Below are 18,959 nucleotides of genomic sequence, written 5' to 3' on the forward strand. Positions count from 1 at the left end.
CTGTATTACTGCGGTCTCGGGTGTTATCTTGTCCCCCATATCGTGCCTGGCCTTTGTAATGGGAGAGCGCTGGTTGGCCTCCCTCATACCCGCACCAGGGGGGTGCTAAAAATTAATGCCAGTCGTGTGCCGGGGGTAGAGTACATGGCCGTGCTCTGTTCAGTTTAGCGGTAGAGATGTAACTGCAGCGTCCCGAGTGGCTGCTGCTGCCGCCATAGACCGAAGGGCAGGCCCCAAAACTTGGGTTCAGCTCGGAGTTGCTGAAGCTGAACTTTGATGAGGAGGTTACTTGGCTCAGACTGCGTTTACTTTAGGTAATGTAAATGATGCAGCACTCTTGATAGGTTTGGGCCAGGCCTGTGGCATCCTTGGAAAGAGAGATGAAAACTCTGAATCCTGACCATCTGTTTTGTGAGGAACGACTGATGAAGGCAAAGTTCTAGGCGGTCTTCTCCTTACAACGGGGATTACCAAGTAAACAGAGAGCTGCAGTTAAGGCCAACTATTACTGGATGAGATGCAATCAATTTGCGAGCATCTGTGATCCCTTACGGCGACGGAAGGCGATCTCTCCAGCAGCTCTGTCAGGAGCCAGCCGCGGTGACAAGCGTGGGTGCCCTCAGCAGCTGTAAGGAGGATGCGCTCTGTAAAGAATAGAAGTACGGTAGCAGCAGATCTGTGAAAGTAATTTCTTCTATCATTAGCATGTCTTTTGCCTTGCTTACCTTTTGCTTCAGGCAAGTATTAGTTGTTCAAGTGTTGAAGACTTTCACGTACTGAAAAAGCTGTAGGAGAGTGAAGTTTGCTGATAATGCACTACTAAATGTTCTCTGCGTTTGCTGGAAGGTGGTGTTTCATATAGCATTTTCTTTTAGATATTAAATAGTTCCTGTGAGATTCAGGAATGAAAGGAAAGGAAAACCCATATTCAAAGAGTAAAAAAGTAGAGCCACCTTAATAACCTAACCTAAGTCCCGATGTAGCTGGTTACTAATAAAATCTCAAACCAATCATTATTAAGTATCTGTCAATATGCTGCAATCTCATGCAGTGATTATGCACTTTTATCAGATGGCTTGGAGTATCTTTAGGCAAAGGATTATTTTCTGTTTATTTTTTGAAAAAATTGTAACATTTAATGAAAAATATTGTTGCAGTATATCACTGAATATGAAATGCTGACTACTCTATATTAACTTTTTTCCATTTTAGTCATGCACTGTAACAAAATTTATTTGTGCAAAGTTACAAATCCCTAATATATGAAAAGAGCTTTGCAGTTACATTTAAAAAAAAAAGAAAAGCCTCCTTCTCAGTTATTAAAAAAGCGACTCCTTTTGTTTTGGTTACCTTTCAACTTAAAAAAAATATAGGAATTGTAAAGTTTTAGGAGAGTTTGTTCCTTATTGATTTTTTTCTATCCTTCTCGCAAAACAAAATATATGCGGCATTTAATTAAAAAATCTAGAGCTATGAAAACACAACACGTGTTTTACAACAGCACGTGTCCTCAGGGTGTTTCTTTCAGGTATTATAGATCACTGACGGCTTGAAAAATGCCCTCCATTTCACCTCCATACCCATAATGTATAATGGGTGGTAGAGGATATTACTGTCTTGTGGTATTTTATAATGTAGTATAATAAGTAGTAAAATGAAAATAAAAGCAAACATTTTATTAACTACTGTAATCACTTGTAGGTTAATGATTTGAATTAAAACGTTAAAGCAAACTAACTAAAGGTTTTTTTTCAGTTGTTTACTGCCCCCTTTAAACATTGTTCCTATTGTCCAAGTGGAACTTTATTTTATAAAGAAGTTCTTAATTAAACTCTGCAAAGAAGCCAGTGATTATTCTTCTTTGTTTAAATGCACATTTGTTTTCTTTAATGCATTTGTGAAAGTTTTCCTTGGAATTTGTAGCATGTGCAGCAAGAGTTGCAATGTGTAATGCAAGTATGATATAATTCTGCATTCAGCATCCATTAAATTTGTGATTTGGTGCTGAGAAATGTTGGAATCCTTCTGGAAATGAAGTTCTTGATTGCACTGTGCCAGAAATTGTGTTTAAACATAGTACCCAACTCGCTATGGACAAGACCTTTGGACTTCATTATATCATGGAAATTCATTTTAAAAGTTCATGCTTGGCAGATACGCTATGGATTGCTGATTACCTTTCCTTATGTAATCAAGGGAAGGTAAAACAGGGATTAATTTAATGCCGTCTGTTTGTTTAGCACAAGATCATTGCCTGCTTATTTTTAGTCAAATTTTCCTTTCGTTTTAAAACTATTCTCCCAGTGCTAATTTAACAATATATTACTGTTTTCTTTTTACTTGGAAACAACTGAAAAAAACTTATGCAAACAGCAGTTTGTCTTTACAGCCACTAGAGGTCACACGTAGGAGTTAGGAATAATTCACTAGCTGACTCTTGTGTCCAAATGCTGCCTTTCACAGAAATAATTAAAAACCTTCTAGGAGTGGAGGTGTGCATATTCTGCATAATAGTAATATCCGTTACATAAAATAGTGGGTAAAGTGTTCCTTGAACGCTTTTCTTTCCTTAACTTTTAAATAATCTAGGCGAATATTGGTGATAAATGTGACAAATAAATGACATTTTCAAAAAGTATGCTTAGATCATATCAATTTTATTTCAACAAATCCACTCCTGTACTGATTTCATTCAAGAAATTTGAGGATTGTAGCGTACCTAGACGGCAAATATGTAGCAATATCACATGACAAGTGTAGATGAGAAAGCCATGTGCAGCCTGGGTAAACAATTTTTACCTAATTGTGCGTTCTCCACTGTTTTACCTAGTCTTTAGTGATATTGGTTCAAATTTTTCTTTCTAATTCCATGGCTGTACAAATCTTTAGCTTTCTTAGAATAAGGAATAAATCTTTCTTTTTCATTTCAGTAAGAATATTGCTGTACTGAGTATTCTTACCTGGTAAAAAACTATGCGGTTGAAAGATGGATCCGTGTAGTGTATGCTGCTATTTGGACTCTCAAATATCAGTGTAAGCTTTCTTACGAACGTGTGACAGACCAAGAACGAGACATAGATGTTCTTGAATCAAACACTTTCAGGAATATCTACAAAGAAGTCATTATATCTAGTCAATATAATTTTTGGTAGATACCTGAACAGTACTGAACGTTATCATTTTCTTTCCTTAGAGAAATGCCACTCTGCCTATTCTTGTAAGATATTTTGTTATGTATTTATTACAAATTAAAACACACATGATATAAAGCTGTGATTATGTACTTAATGGTCTTAGGTTACCCTTGTTTCTGCTACTACTCTGTGTAGTGTTTTCCTTCCTGTGTTATATCAGTCACTCAGCTAGCACATGCTATCAACTATGAGACAAAGTAAACTGTCAGCTGGTTATCCCTTCTATTCATTCCTCCTTCCAGAAGAGCCAGTGGAAAGCACATGTGACATATGAGCCCCTTTGTTTTATGACAAAAGCATCCTCATGTTAATCGAAGTTATATGGATCATTTTCACAGAATGGGAAAGCAGTATAAATAAGCATTCTGACATAAAAGGGGGTATAATTATCACCTAACTTTAGGTCACAACTGAAGTGATTAAGCTGGGCACTGAATCTGAAGGTGCTTATTTCTCTACACCTCGTGGTAGTAGACTCCTCAGTATGGGAGCTAGGTGCCTGAAGCTAAATACTGTGAACACTTCGTTTGCTAACTGTATATCCTGACCCAGTTTAGCAAGGGCAGGTGGTGGTGGTTTATGGTTATTTTCTTTAGCAGAAGGAAGTTCTGTGTCAAAAAATATACTGAAAGTCTTTCCCAGAAGAGTCAGGACATGTGCATTGCTAAGCATTGCCGTGTCTGTTTTCTGGAGCAAATCAGTTAAGACTTAATTCTGTGTTTTAAAGTCAGAAGGTGGACCAACAAAGCAAAAGAACTAAGTGTGTTAGGAGGGGTGATACTACTGATAAAGTAGCTATTAAATACATGCTTAAATTTTTAGGGAATTATTTTGCATTTGATTGAAGTATGTCTTGTTGCTCATTAATATAGCAAATTTTATTTTCTTTTTTTCCCCACTATCTAGGTGATTGATATAGGTTCTGGAAAAGGCTACCTGAGTTCATTTTTGTCCATGCAATATAACTTAAAAGTTTATGGAATTGACTCCTCAAACACCAACACTAATGGTGCTCATGAAAGGAACAGAAAATTGAAGAAACACTGGAGAGCATATCAGAGTCGAGGAAGAGCAAACCTCAAAAGCCAGAGGTTGGAAAAGGCAAATGACAGGCCAGTGGAAAGTGAAATTAAATGTAAAGCAATCAATGAAAAGCCCTTAAATAATGACAGCAGTCTTCAAAATCAGGACCAAGTGACTATCCAAGATTTAGTTCCTTCTTGTGGTTTCACAGAAATAGCTACGTCTGAAACCAGCAGGCAAACTGAAGTTGATTTGGTGGCTCGGACACAATCTGATGAGAGCAAACTTTCTGAAGAAGTTCTTGCTATTCTAAACATTCTGCCTGCTGATGCCGTAGAAGTTTTTTCTTCATCTCAGTGTAACTGTGGGGAACTCTGTGAAGAGGAAAAGGTGCAAAGAAAAATGGCATCTCTCAAGGCTAAAGCAAGCAAGTCGAGTGAATCAAACCTGTATTTTCCATTGACCTCTTGCATCACTGCAGAAACAGAACTCGGTGACATCATAACAGATCTGGAGGTTATTTTACTAATACTGGAAGTAGATTGTCCATTGTCTTTATATTGCCATTTTCATATGTGCATAATGTTTGCTGAGTGTACGGAGAGTGCTGTCAGTGGTGTAAATGAATATTCTGGCCCAATAATGTTTTTCATCCAGTTAGCTGAAGTATGTCTAGCAGATACAGATTGTTCTTCTATTTTAATATTTGTGTTGGGATTATTTTGAATATGTAAAGCAGCCTTTAGAATTTATGGACTAGATAATAACGAGCTGTCAAACTTAACAGCATACATATTAGCACATTCAGGTATTTTGCAATTGTGGGTATAGATAACATCTAATTATTATGAAAAGAGTTATATTTACCACGTAGATGGATATATTAAGCACTGGAATTTCAATTTTCCTGAAATTTCTTATTTTTTAAGTTTTATATTTTGGTAATTTCACTTAAACTTTGAAGGCATAGGAGAATTTATTGTGTATAGTACTCAACATAAAGAGTTTGTAAAGAGCCCTATTTGCAAATAATGTTTTTGTATTTTGACTTTCCAGAGTTACTTTAAGTTCATTTAGTAATTTACTAGCTGGCAGGGATTGCATCTACACAAACAAGCCCAAGCTCAGCTGCCCAAAGACAGTGACACAAGCTGTATGGCTGTTTAGTTCCTATGCCTGAGCTAACGTAAATTCAGTCTTTTATGGAAAGATAAAAGCTTGTCTGTGTTCAGTAGTAACTGAACTAATATATTCAGGTGTGTAATTAATCTCTGATTCAAGACCATAGTTTTGTGCTGATGGCCCTGTAACTTGTGCTAATAAATCCTACTGAGTATCTGAGAACGTGTGGAGCAAGCTCATGTCTGTCTGCAAAAGACACTCTGAGCAGCAGGGTTTGTTGATGAAGCATATGCCTTTACATTTGCACTGTTGGATTTTGTATCCCTTTAGCATGTAATTTGTGTAATGTAAAAGGTAGAAGAAATCCTATATTACTGCCTTTCTTTATAAAAAAAAATTACTGTCAGAAAAGGTAAAAGCTTCATTGTGTTAAAAAATAGTAATAACCAAACTGCACATTATGTGTGATGAATGTGTGTAATTAAGAAGCTTTAAAATGTGCAATCATTTACATGTTTTAAAGGTATTTTGAGAATTTTTAGAAATAAAATATTTTTTAGAAATAGTTTTACAAATATTTACAATTTTTTATTGTAACCATAATTTGATTTTTTTTCTCAAATTTTCCTAAGCTGGGAACAAATGGGGAATGGGTAAAATTAGCATTTACTGATTCATACTGTAAGTTCTGAAATTAATCTGCTGATGAAACATGGGTATAAGAATGCATGTTTGTATATAGCCCAGGACTAATATTGAGATACCAAATTTTGCTACACTTAAGCCAACGATCCAGAAAGTACTTTCAGTTATACCCAGGCAACCTCACTGAAGTCAATGATGGTCCAAAAGGGTACCTGACACAGACAGACTGCCCTCGTATTGTTCAGGAGTTTTGAGCATTGCAGTGCGTTTCCTCTATCTTGCATGTGGTAGGCATCTTCCACTAGCTTCCTCCTGAAAGAATCTCTCTAACTTTCCTGTCCTGGGGTCCTGTCCTGCCCTCACAAGTGCACATCTTCCCTTAGCTTCCAAACTTTAGTCTTGTTCCACTGTTTCTGTAATTAGAAGTGGGAAAAGCTTTGTGGAATGGTGAGCTGAAGCTGACTGATAGGAAAAAAGTCTTTAAAAACTAAGCTGGACTGAAAGTGAATTTTTGCCACCTAAAAATTTTGGATCCTAAGGCAAGGAGAGGGCAAGCACAGAGAAGCAGCACAAAGTAGAAGGTGAGAAGGGGGACAGGAAGAATTAAAAAAACAGAGGAAAGGGGAGGTTTTACTCTTTCGCACATACATATGCTATGTAATACTGATGGGTGAGCAAATCAGATACAGAGCAGCAAAAATAGATGTGCATATAAAGTCAGAATGATTATAGAAAAGTATCCCAGTTTAACATCTCTGGACTAATTTCTTGTTGATAACCTTGTTAATAAATAAGGCTGAAATTCAAAGCAACACCATGTTTACCATGTAGATTCCAACTAATAATGCCGGCAGAGAAATATCTTGTTACAAATGGTGAGAAGAGGGATAATTTGGATGGAGAAATAGAGGCAAAATGGAAATAGAGGAAAAAGGAAAGCAGGAAATAGAATGGACAGAAGAACAGAGCGTCTGAAGCAAAAGTTCTTACTTTGTGCTATGGAAGAAAATGCCCATTTGTTGTTGAATAGTAGTAGGCACACTGCAAAGCTCTGGCAGTACTACAGTTTTGGAAATAACAAAGCCTGCTCTTCACATTACATTTATATTTAGGAAATGGTTTTGATTTCAGCAACTTAACGTAGCAGAAATGCCATAGATAGGTCCAGCCAAATTTACAGCAGTAAATCTGAAGTAAGAAAAGGAAGTAGCAGTGGTAGTATAACAATAACAGGAAACCTAGGAAGGACAAGAGAAAATGGCCCATGTCCAGTCACCACGTAGATGTTCCCTTCCATGCAGGTAAACCTGCTGCTATTCATAGTCTTGGACTTCTGCTTCCTCATGGCCGGTGAAGGTAGCATGCAGAGATGCGCAGTTCCTTACCTGAACAAAGCGATGAGCAGTCTGTCTCTCCACAGCGGCAACGCACCATGTCTTCTTAGCACGGAAGAGCTTTTATTATGCATTGAAAAATTCTAGAACAGAACAGCAGAAGTCCTCATGGAGTTGTATGTTTAAACTTACAGCTCAATAACCATTTGCAGCATGTTTGGGTTTTGGTGTTTGTTGTTGTTATTCGTGCTCTTTCAGTTGAAGAGGGAGATGTTTTATTGCTGCTTTTTTTTCTTTTTCTTCTTAGGACTGTGTGATGGTGGGTCTACATACATGTGGCGATCTTGCTGCAAATACACTACGAATTTTTACTGCCAAGCCTGAAATCAAAGCAGTTTGCAGTGTAGGCTGCTGCTACCATCTGTTGTCAGAACAGTTTGAAAACCAAGAAGGTAATTCTTCTGAGCTTAACTTGTGGCTGCCAGTTTGCATGTTGAGAGTATTATACCTTTTAATTAATAACCTCCTTGTGTTTGTTCCTTTCCAGTGGCTTATTTAGTACTGGTTTTAATTACATTATGTGGGTCATTCACTCCCAAATGCCCTGTAGCTTTTCTGTTACGCCAATATTCCTAATATTCTTACTGAAATTAGGGACATTAATGCAGAATGTTTTTATATGGCTATGAATACAGCTGGTTTTATTCCATTACTTCACTTGTAAAATGTGGAGGCTTTTTTAGTCCAATATGTTTTCATCCTTTTGAAATATTTTGTACCAGATTTTGCCCTTGGCTGTCTGCATGCAACATCCGTTTATGTTGAGTTGTACATGTACGACTATGAGCAGAATTAAGTCCTTGTAATGTAAGTTATTAGTCCAAAAAACACTCATCTGAGTGCTGTGCTCTGGGGCATTGCCAGTTTAGAACATTATGGGACAGTACCTATATAACAGTTTTTCTTGGGAAGACAACCTGAAAATTATTTGGGGATTCACACTATAGGCAAATTTTCCTTCAAATGTGGGTTTTTTTCATTTTTGATAGAAAGTTGGTATCTTTACTTGAAAGGTAAATTCTGCATAATGAAAAACATTAAGTAGCTGGCTTTCCTGAGGCAAGTGCTATGTAGCTGAGCTGTCTAAATGACCGTCTGCCGAAGTCCTAGAACCCGATCATCATATCAACCAAATCTGAGAGGGGGTGGATTGGCAAAGTTTATTTCAGGTCTTTCAGGGAACTTCAGGGACAGAAATGCAGGTGGAACCCAGCTGCTGCTCTTTACCGGTTGGCTGCTCAGGCAGCTAAGGCACAGCCCCAGACTGACCATGACACATGCTAGCTCTTGCTTGCTTTAATGATCTTTTAATGTTGTTTTTATCTTGCTCTGCAACAATTTTAAGAGTTTTTGCAGTGTATTAGTTTCAGTTATTTCACAATACTTCAGATCACCCCAAAAACAAAGAAAGTAGAATCGAAATTTCTAAGTTATAGAAATGCGATTAGTAAAAAACATACAATTCCTTTTACATCAGAGTTTTAAAAAATGATAAACTTTTCAGGCACTTGTCATTAAGTTTGTGTGTCTGAAACATTTGGTTGTTTCTTATTATTACAAAGCGGACACAACTTCCTGTTCTAGCCGTAGGATTACTTCTTCCAGACCAGTGCATAAGGCTTTACTAAATTATTGTTACTCAAACACCACCGAAGGACCAGGTGTGATAACCTATTCTAAGTTCAAACAAGCAGATGTACATACACGGTGGTAAGAGATACTGCAGTTTCATAGCAGTATGGAAATGAAGCCAAATTGCATGTTGGAATTTCTAGCTGTTTGATTTTTCTCAGCTTGAAGGATAAAAATTATTCTCAAAGAATAAGCTTTAGACAGAATAAAAGGAAATTACAGTATTCTTTTTTTGGGAAAGAACACATAAGTAGTTCCAGTGATGCTCAAAAAAATGGATTTTTTTTTACTATTACTGTGAGGGTACATACTCTAAAATCTATAATGCTGTTGTATTCCCCTGGAAAAGTCATCTACTGTATGTCTTGTTCGTAAATGCGCAGTGGAGGGGTAAGAGCACAAGGACCAACAATATCTAAGAGCTAAAATTTCTTCAAAGGGAAAAGGGGAAAGAATTAGCACTATGGCTTGTGTCTACACTTCCTATGCATGGATTTCAAACTGACAAAGGATTCTAGAGGATGCTAGAGGACTCTAACTAATCAGATGGTATGGATCCAACAATTCACTTGTACAGGAAGTAAACTAATTCCTCTTATCGCTGTCTGAGGCAAGTGAATTTTGGTACTGCTTCCAAAATCATAGAATCGTGATGAAATAATTTAACTTGGAAGTGGCTTCTGGAGGTCATCTGGTCCAGAGCGCGGTGCAAGGCAGGGCCAACTTAGATCAGGTTGTTCAGGGCCTTGTCCAGTCATGTTTTGAATATCTCCAAGGGCAGTGATTCAGCAGCCCATTCCAATGTTTGCCCTCACCATGAAGTTTTTTTCCTCGTATCTATTCAGAATTTGCAGCTCTTGTGCATTATTCTATTGTCTTTTCACTGTGCACTTCCAAGAAGAGTCCAGCCTAATCTTTTCTGTTCCCTTTCCTTTAGGTAGTCGAAGACAGCAGTTAGATCCCTCCTTGACCTTCTCTGCAGCCCTGTAGTCCTCTTGCCACCACTGAACTCGTTCCAGTAAGTCAGTGTGGTGGGCTGGAGAGCCCAAAGAAGCACTCTAGATACTCTCACTCTCCCAAGTGCTAAGAAGGGGAAATAATCACATCCCTTAACCTGCAGGCTTCGCTGTTAAGCTTCAGAGTCCTATCAATTTTCTACCCACTTTAGAGTCCATCTGTCTGAGTCATATCTTTCCAATTTATCTATAAAGATACTAAGGAAACCTTGCTGAAAGCCTTGCTAAAGTCAAGGTAAATGATGACTATGCTCTCCCCTAGTTCATGGAGCCAGTCACTGCATCACAGAAGGCAATAAAGTTTGTCCATCCCTGGTAACTTCCTGCCAGCTATTCTCAATCTCCTCCTTTTTCTTCATGGGCCTGGGCATGGTTTTCAGGAAAATTGGCTCCATAAGCTTACTGAGGACTGAGGTTAGACTGAAGATGGGTGTGATGTTTGCCTTTTTCCTGTCATCAGGAACTTCCTGTGATGGATATGGCCTTTCAAAGATGATAGAGTGTGGCCTTCGTGTGACACCAACCAGTTGCCTCAGCTTCCTGAAATGCATCCCATCTGGTCACATGCTCTTGTGTATTTCCAGTTTGCTTGTGTGGTCCCTGAGCCAATATAATCTCTACTGTAGGTAGTGCTTCACTTGCCCAGGCTCTGACACTAAGCTTAGGGAAGCTACTGGCTAATCTAGGCATCAACAAGAGATTGCAGAGACCTGTAGAAGCCTTTCATGGAGAGACTAGTTTGAGTATTAGGATTGAGTATTAGACGTAGAGCTAGATCTCTGCGGTGGTGGATAGAAGATTTTCCTAAGAGAGGGAAATTGGGTAGAATTTGCTGCAACACAGGAAGTCACTTGCTTGTTTGAAATCAGTCCAGTAAGCACGGTCTTGCCTGTGAGGACACAGTGGGAAGTTCTGTTATAAAGCATTCTATACTAATTTTATCTTAACTTAGTAGCTTTGAGGCTTCTCTGTTTTAATGTCATTGCTCTATTTTATAGTTATATTCATTTTTTGCCCAGTTTAAAAGCTTTTTTATCTTCTCGAGGACAACGTTGAGGCAAGTCCACCTCAAAGCTCCTTCCCCCAAAGTAGCACGTTTTCCATCTTTGCTGTTTCTTTTTCTTTAATGTAAATGCAGATGGTTGTTCTCATAAGCCTAGCTGAAGCAGATGTGCCAGCCCACAAAAAAGCATCTGGCGGTTACCATAACTTGAGATGGCTAGGCTGATGTTGTTTGGCAGTTAAATTTTATTAATACCAAGATCAGTCTTGTTTGAGGCCAGTAAAAAATTGCTTTTTCACTTCATATTAATTGGAATTAATTGATATTCATGGGAAGAAATTTTACCTGTTTTGATGTCTAATGTAGTGTTTATAAGTCTGAGGTGGTGAGTTGACAAAATATCAACAAAATGTTACTATGCTATTTTTGGCGGGCTATTGAATCACCTTGGTTATCGCAAGTTTGGGTTTTTTGTCTCTGAGGAGTCTCGTGACTATGAGGAAAATAATGCCTTACATTTCTCATATATTCTAAAAATAGTAAAGATATTGCAAGATTGTCTGATTCAGTTTGCTATTGGACCTGCTGTGAATACTTTGGGAACATTTCTGGTGAAAGTAGGTGCCAGTAGTCACAGTCTTGAATATTGCAATCAGTATACAATGTCCTCCTATGTGTCTATAAATAAGCTCAATTCATCTGGAAATTTTTGTAATGGGATCACATTTCCAATTATGCTGGGAATAATTTTGAACTCTTAAGATCATGAAAGCCTTTGTTTTGATTTATTAGTAACTACAACAACCAAGAAGTGCTGTGTAATGTCAAATTTCAATTCAATTTAAAAGAGTTGAAGCCAGTGACTTTTAACACCTGTCTTTAAATTTCACTGCTGTTATAAGGAGTACCAAATACTAGATTTCAGTTAATAAGGAATATTATGACAGTTCTTGGAAAATTCTAAGTAGTTTTACTTTGGCTTTCTCTAAGGAGAATTGGCTGTTTATACAGAGATTCTTCTATGGATAAAATGCACTTAGCCATTAGTGTAATTGATTCCTTTGGGGTTTTTCTTCACTGTTACTGCAGCGGATAGTCAATTACAGCAGAGTAATAAGGATTTTACTATTTATTAGAGACTTTTTACATAAGTCTATTTACGTAGTGAGCCATTATGGCAGTTTTTTCTGGAAAAAATCAGTTTGCTAATGATTTTTAGGTTAAAACAAACTCTATGCCTCTGTTCAGGAGCTATTCTTAGGATTTTTGGGAGCTGTTTTATCGTACATTCAGCTAATACATTTCTGGGGCAATGTCCCAGCTGGACTATGATTATCCTTTAACAGACAGTAACTGCAAATTTAAGATATTTTCAAAAAGATTTGACTTTCCTTAAAAAGGAATTGATGTGTTTCTGTATTCTAATTCTCTTCTTTCCATCCTTCGTACCACCAAACACATCAGTACCAGTCTAGAAACCAGTGAAATTCTTCAATATGATATCTTCTGTTTTCCGGAAAGAACACATGAACATGAGTCTTGCTAAGGAGCTACTTCTTTATAAATATTTCATAATTTGAAATAAGACATAGGTGTAGTTGTATAGGTAGTTTCAATGATAGCTGTCTGATAGAAACCCTTTTTGACATTAGCTTGAGTACTGCAAATCATGAACTCCAGTTTTTGTAAGGATTTCCAACGTCAGGTCACTGCTCTAGGAAGTAGAAGATAGGTGCTGGGCAGAGGAGTTCTAGAGCCATCCTGGAAGCTGTGATGAGTAGCTTGTCGCTAAGGCACTCTGGAAGAAGTCAGCAAACCTTTTCCAGAAGAGTAAGAGCCTTGGACTCTCAAGTTACGTAAATATAAACTTTGGCTACATTTGTTATGCTCTAACTTTTAAAAGCTAGTGAACATAATTAAGGGAACCGAAAGGGATGCAAAGGGTAGTCAAAATTCACTTACAGAATTTTATCAGATTTGTGAAAACTGAAAAGGCCTTGAATAAGGTGGATTCAGCAGACAAAAACTTCAAAACTGAATTTTCTAAAGGATTCCTTACACAAACATAATGGCGCCATATCACTCTGTTCCACTGAAATATAGAAAGATTAGTCACTGTTTTAGAAGTATTAGAGTACAGGTGATTTATGTGTTGCCTAGGTATATTTTCAAAGATTTTCCACAGCCAGTGTCTTAAAATAGCTGTCACTGATACCATGGCAACACAGGAAAACACTTCCAAGCAAAAGATCAAAAAGCTTGATTTCCTTTCCAAGGCATCTTTAGATATTGCTGCACAGGGCACATTTCCATGAATTTGTGACAGAGCTAACTAGTCACTAAAATCCAGATGTTTTCTGTCAAAATTTATCCTGAAAAAAATATGAAACTTGGAAAAATATTAACTAGGTAAGTTTTACAGATGTTAAATGACAGCATTACCTATTTAAGTTACTAAATCATTTTTCATTAATAAATGTATCAAAAATATATTAAAACCTGAAACTATCTTACATTTATAATTTTGTGTGTGTACACAGTAAGAGATTATAATTGAGAAAGCCAAGGTTTCTATAGTGCACAGTAACTAAAGCATACCCTAGGTTTGGGTTTTGAAAATTATTTCGATGACAGCTGATTCTATTTCCTGAAATGGAAGAACATTTTTCTTCGCCCCTGCTCCCCCCAGCAAAATCCCATTTAGTGATGGGATTTTTAGGAAAAATACAAACTCAGGGAACTGTGAAGTCTTTGGCCAAGGAAGATTTAGTCTTTCCCATGAAGGAAAAAGGCAGTTTAAGTAGTTCCTCTGCTTTCTTTGGAATCCTAGAAGTAGACTGAGATACTTCTATGTCATGGAAGATAGATGCCATGGAAGACCCAAAACAGGTTGGGTTATTTGTGTTTCAGTACTGCCTTGACTGAGTTTGGCAGTGTATACAAAGAGACAAAGTAGGCTGTGCGTGAAGGATTTTGATGAGGGTAATAAAGATTACTTTCCACTGAAAAATCTCAGGGGAAGGAAAAATTACATTTAATTCCATTTAATTACAATCTCAGAAGATGCTATCGAGAATTTTATATCATTGTTTGGAATTACTTATTCATCTTAAATAAACTTTACTCAATAATTACTCTGCCTTTGTCCTAGTACTGGAAAATGCGTGCAAGATTTTGGTATCACTTCGTAATATGAATCCTCAAGGATTTCAGAATCACTAAAGATAAATAACTGTCCCTTGGTTATGATCCAAGCTTAACACTTTTGAATACAGATTTGTTGTAATTTCATATTAATGGTGTTTATTAAAGGAATGAAAAAATTGAGTGACATAATTTCTGTGTTATTTTTATGATTGAAACACACTATGAAACAGATCCTTGATTAGTTTAAGTTGGCATAAATCCACTGAGATAATCCCAATTTTAAAATAAGCACCAAACTTTTATCGTATTCATGGTGTTATATTAGAAACATCTTTAGTTGTGTTTTTCAAGATTCTTAAATACTTGAAATAGCTGAGAATTTTGCAAACTTCTTTCTGTTTCCACTTCCACAGGTAATGAACAGCTGTAATTCTTTGCTTTGCTGTCGAAGTACAATTTCATGTGTTAATGAATTAGCTTGCTTTCACACTCTGTCTGCTACATTGATAGACCTGAGAGTATAGTTTGAATGTATACATTGCTTATATCACATTCTCAGGCCTTTTTGACAGATGTAGCATCAGTATATGAAATAAGACTAATCCATTTTTATATAAAATAATATTTTGATAACAAAATGGAATGAAGATACAAAATAAACATACAGCCTGGCTTCAGCCTCCATAACAGAGACGTGGAAATTGTGCAATATGTTAACATCAAAGGTTCCTCTATTCCAGTATCTTGTCTTCCATAGAGGCCAATAGCAGGCATGTATAGAAGAGTATAAAATCATAGGGAGTACATAGCAATGCTTCCTCCAAATACCCTCTCATCCTTCCAGCATGTTTTGGGTCATGAGCTTCTTTGAACAAAGTGATATATTTGCATTAAATAGCCCTTGATGGATTTTTATTCCTTGAATCCTTCAGATTACTTTTGAACATAATGTAAACTTTTAGCATCTATAGCATGCTACAGTAAGAAATCAACTGCTTGTTGCATGAAGCAGCATTTCCTTTTAATTGTTTTAGGGCCACTAACTGCATGTTTCATTTTTATGCCCCTTAAATTTGGGTGTAAAAGCCAATACATATCTGTCCCTGTTTATTTTCATTGTCGCATTCATGATTTTACAGATTTTTCATTCCCCCATCATCTGTTTTACAGGTTTAATTTTTCATATTACTTGCTCCTGTTATAAAATAGTCCTTACTTGCGACAATCCTGTTTCTCTTCTCTGCACCTTTTTGGGTGGTATTACTTGTTATCTGAGGTGAGAAAAACAAACCCAAACACAGTATTCAAGATTCAGGTGCAGCATGGATTTATATAGTAGCATAATAGTATTTTCTGGGTTTTTTCCTTAATAATTCTTAATTTCTTTTCCTCTTCTTAGTACTGGGCTGATCTTTTCATCAAACTGTCAGCTCTCAGTTCAAAGCCATTCATTGTATGTTTAAAGTTAACATTTTTCCCAATTTGAATCACTTTCATCTACATTGAATTTTATATGCCATTTCATCTCTAATTTTTATTAGAAATGGTTCTATTTTTTATTACGCTTAGGATCATCAGCAAACTTTGTCCAACTCTTCATTAACTTTTCCAGATCATTTATGAATTTGATCAACAACCTGCTCCAGCACAAGTCTCCTTAGGCCTTTGCTTGTGACCTCTGTCCTCTGTGAAAAATGATATTTTATTCCCGTCCTTTGTTTCTGTCAATTACTTACCCACAGGAATACTTTTTATCTTGTTCTGTGTTTTGATAGTTTCTCTAATGGTCTTGTTGAATGCCATTTGGAAATCCACTCTGTCTTTCTTGTCAAAGTGTTATTTTAAGCCTTCAAAAAAATTCCAATGTTTGTGAGATATGATTTCCCTTTAAGAAAGTCATGTTGACTCTTCCCAAATATGTTATGTTTGCTCATACATCCAATGACTCTATTCTTTAAAATACTTTCTCTCCATATGAGTGTGAGGCTTCGTGTTTGGAAGCTCCCTTGACCTTCCCTTGAGCTCTTCACAGCATTAATATTACATTACCTGCTTTTCAGATCTCTAGAACCAAAGAGTTTTAATCAAGAAGTTGCACACTGCAGTTTGCAATTTCATCCTTGTTTTAGTTTTCGGATGAATGCCATATAGCCTTGGCAATTTTTTAATGTTTACAACTTCTGTTTTTCTGTAACTTCTTCTGGGGATCCTTCAATTTTAGATATTTCATCTGATGATTTCCTTCTATGAAGTAGGACTGTGGCTTAAGAACTGCATTTAGCTTTTCTTCCATGCTTTGTTTCCTTGAGCAATCCATTATAGCTTTATCACAATGATAGTCCTATAACTACTATCTATTTATAAGAAATTCTGTAGACACTCAGATATCTGAGTCGAATGAGAATGTCGAAGAGATTTGAGATTAAAGAAAAACTGAGGGCTATACAAATTATTATCAAAAGAACATACAGATTTTTTTTTTTTTGCTTTTATAACTATTGAAAGAAAAATGTTTTGTTTGCTTGTGCCAATTACACTACTGACCTAAGAAAGTTATCTGTTAGTAACCTTTTTTCTTCTGTCACATGCAGAACACACATAGCTTGTGCTCTCTCAAGGAGACTCAGAATAATACCCTAACAATTTCATTCTCTGAAATGGAGTCAGAATATTTAGAACATAATAAAAATTACATAGCTGAGAAGAAAAAAAAAAAGGTCACTTTTTTTTATAATGACTGTTATTGAGATCAAGTGCAAAAAGACTAATTATACTGATAGCAGAAGAATTACCAAACCTATGAATCCTTGGTAAGCAAGATTACTCTCCTGTTTGGATGGTAGTATTTATAGCATTGTTGAGGCACAATGTTGCTGTGTATTTTCTGCTGGTCTGAATAGGGTAATTCCTTCCCGGACTTCTGTAAGAATAGTCTGTGCATAGTGACAGCCTTTGTTTGTCATGAGCAAAGAGCTTATGGTATGCGAACTAATGCCTGTTTCTCCAGCAGTCATTAAGGATTTTAACATGAATTCTCTGGAAACAAAATATCATGAGAATTATGAACTACACATGTTCAATATACCACTTATTTCAGCAACATCTGCAGGAATGTAATAATAGTATTTTGAAAAAATGAAGTATCAAATAATTGTCTATTTACCTTTTTTGAAACAGAAAAAAATGGATTGTTTCAACATAAAATCTCTTACATTTTATACCAAACTAGGTAAATAAACACGTTATCATATTTGACAAGGAAGAACAAATACAAAAAATGTTTCAAACTGAAATAATAAAAAGAGAAAGCTTTCTTTTGAAAGCAAAGGCCATTTTCAAATAGAGAACTTCAGAAAACTTTTTCTTGTCTTGAAATATAGTTTCTGTGAAGTCATTTAATATATCTGCCACAGTTTTAGTGACGATTGATTTTTACAAGTCTTAGGATATTGCCTTTTTACACATCTTTGTAGCATGTCAACATAAATAGACAATTGTACATGTTCTAATCCTTCAGTCTACAGCATATAAGTAGGCTAAACAATTTGTAGGATTTGAATGACTTCAGCATAGTATTGAATGACTTTTAAGCATAGTATTCTGCACTGAGTATTGCAATTTCAGGGCCTTGGTGAGAAAAATCTAATGTACCTTTGTGTGACCTTTGAGTGTTAATTCCAACTTGGATGTTACAGGGTTTGTTGTGCAGAAGACTTCTGATGTATTATAATAATGGTATATCCACTCCTACAGATTTACATAGGCATATCTTGTGTTTGTTACAGAAGACCTATTTCCACTAAGATAAGACATAAATTTGCCAGCTAATGATGACTGGGATGAGGAGAATTAGAAGTAGGAGGAATAAAATATAGTTCTGTTAATATTACTGATTACATTAAAGGATATATAAGGGTAGCTACATATTGTGTCTATGCATATGTTATACCTCTTTCTCCTACTTTGCAAATGGGATGTGTCTGATTTCACAAGTAAAGGATATAAATGTGTCTGATTTCACAAGTAAAGGATATAAATTCCTTTACTTTTTAAAATTTGTGTCACGCCTTGCTAACTGAGTGCTATGAGAGATGTCCGGTAGTACGAAAAGGTGGTAATTGGCTTCAGTGGGAGTTTTCGCTAAGTGAAAGAGGTAGACAAGTCTAGTGTATAAAACAGCCTTTGCCAGTGTTGAAATTCATCTCCCTTTTGTTTGCAGTTTATTAAAAGCAAGTGCAGAATGTTCCATTGTCCAGTCTAAGAAAATTAATTTTTATACATAAGAAAATTGAGAAAAATATTTTATCACTATATAAAGAGTTTATATAAAAATACTCTTCCTTTAGCTTATATATTTTTAGGGCAGTTTATGAATTTTGTATCCTATAATTCCATTTTATTTTTGCACTAAAGAGAGTTTATACATTTACCATGTTTACCAGTAAAATGAGATTTTTTCCAGGTAATTTAACTTAGAAATTAGGGGTCATTTTCCTTTCCGGTTAATACAGTTGTAATTAGCACTTTGCAAAAATGTAATTTTTTAATACTATATTTACAATTTTGAGTACCAGAATATAATATTCTTTTTACTAGTAAATATTTTGGTTTCTGCATTTGGAAAATGACTACTATCTTTTGAATCGTCATATAAGTGGAAATGGAATAGTATTTGATACACTATATTATGTCGTATTTATTTCTTATTCACTGGGTGTTTGAGTTGGAGTTTCATTTTTCTGTTGTTGATTTTTAATATGACTAGTGCTAACTTCCTAGAATT

General features: G+C 36.1%; 1 protein-coding gene across 5 annotated transcripts in view; it reads left to right on the forward strand.

Annotated features, from left to right (window-relative positions):
- Positions 1-18,959, forward strand: part of METTL25 (methyltransferase like 25) — a 62,720-nt gene that overhangs the window by 13,508 nt on the left and 30,253 nt on the right. For all 5 annotated transcript variants that reach the window (XM_075150546.1, XM_075150553.1, XM_075150559.1 and 2 more), the window contains exons 4-5: positions 4,101-4,733; positions 7,626-7,770. In XM_075150546.1, the coding sequence (XP_075006647.1) occupies positions 4,101-4,733; positions 7,626-7,770 (778 nt within the window). The remainder of the gene's footprint in view (positions 1-4,100; positions 4,734-7,625; positions 7,771-18,959) is intronic.

The sequence above is a fragment of the Calonectris borealis genome, chromosome 1 (assembly GCF_964195595.1).
Source record: "Calonectris borealis chromosome 1, bCalBor7.hap1.2, whole genome shotgun sequence".
NCBI lineage: Eukaryota > Metazoa > Chordata > Aves > Procellariiformes > Procellariidae > Calonectris > Calonectris borealis.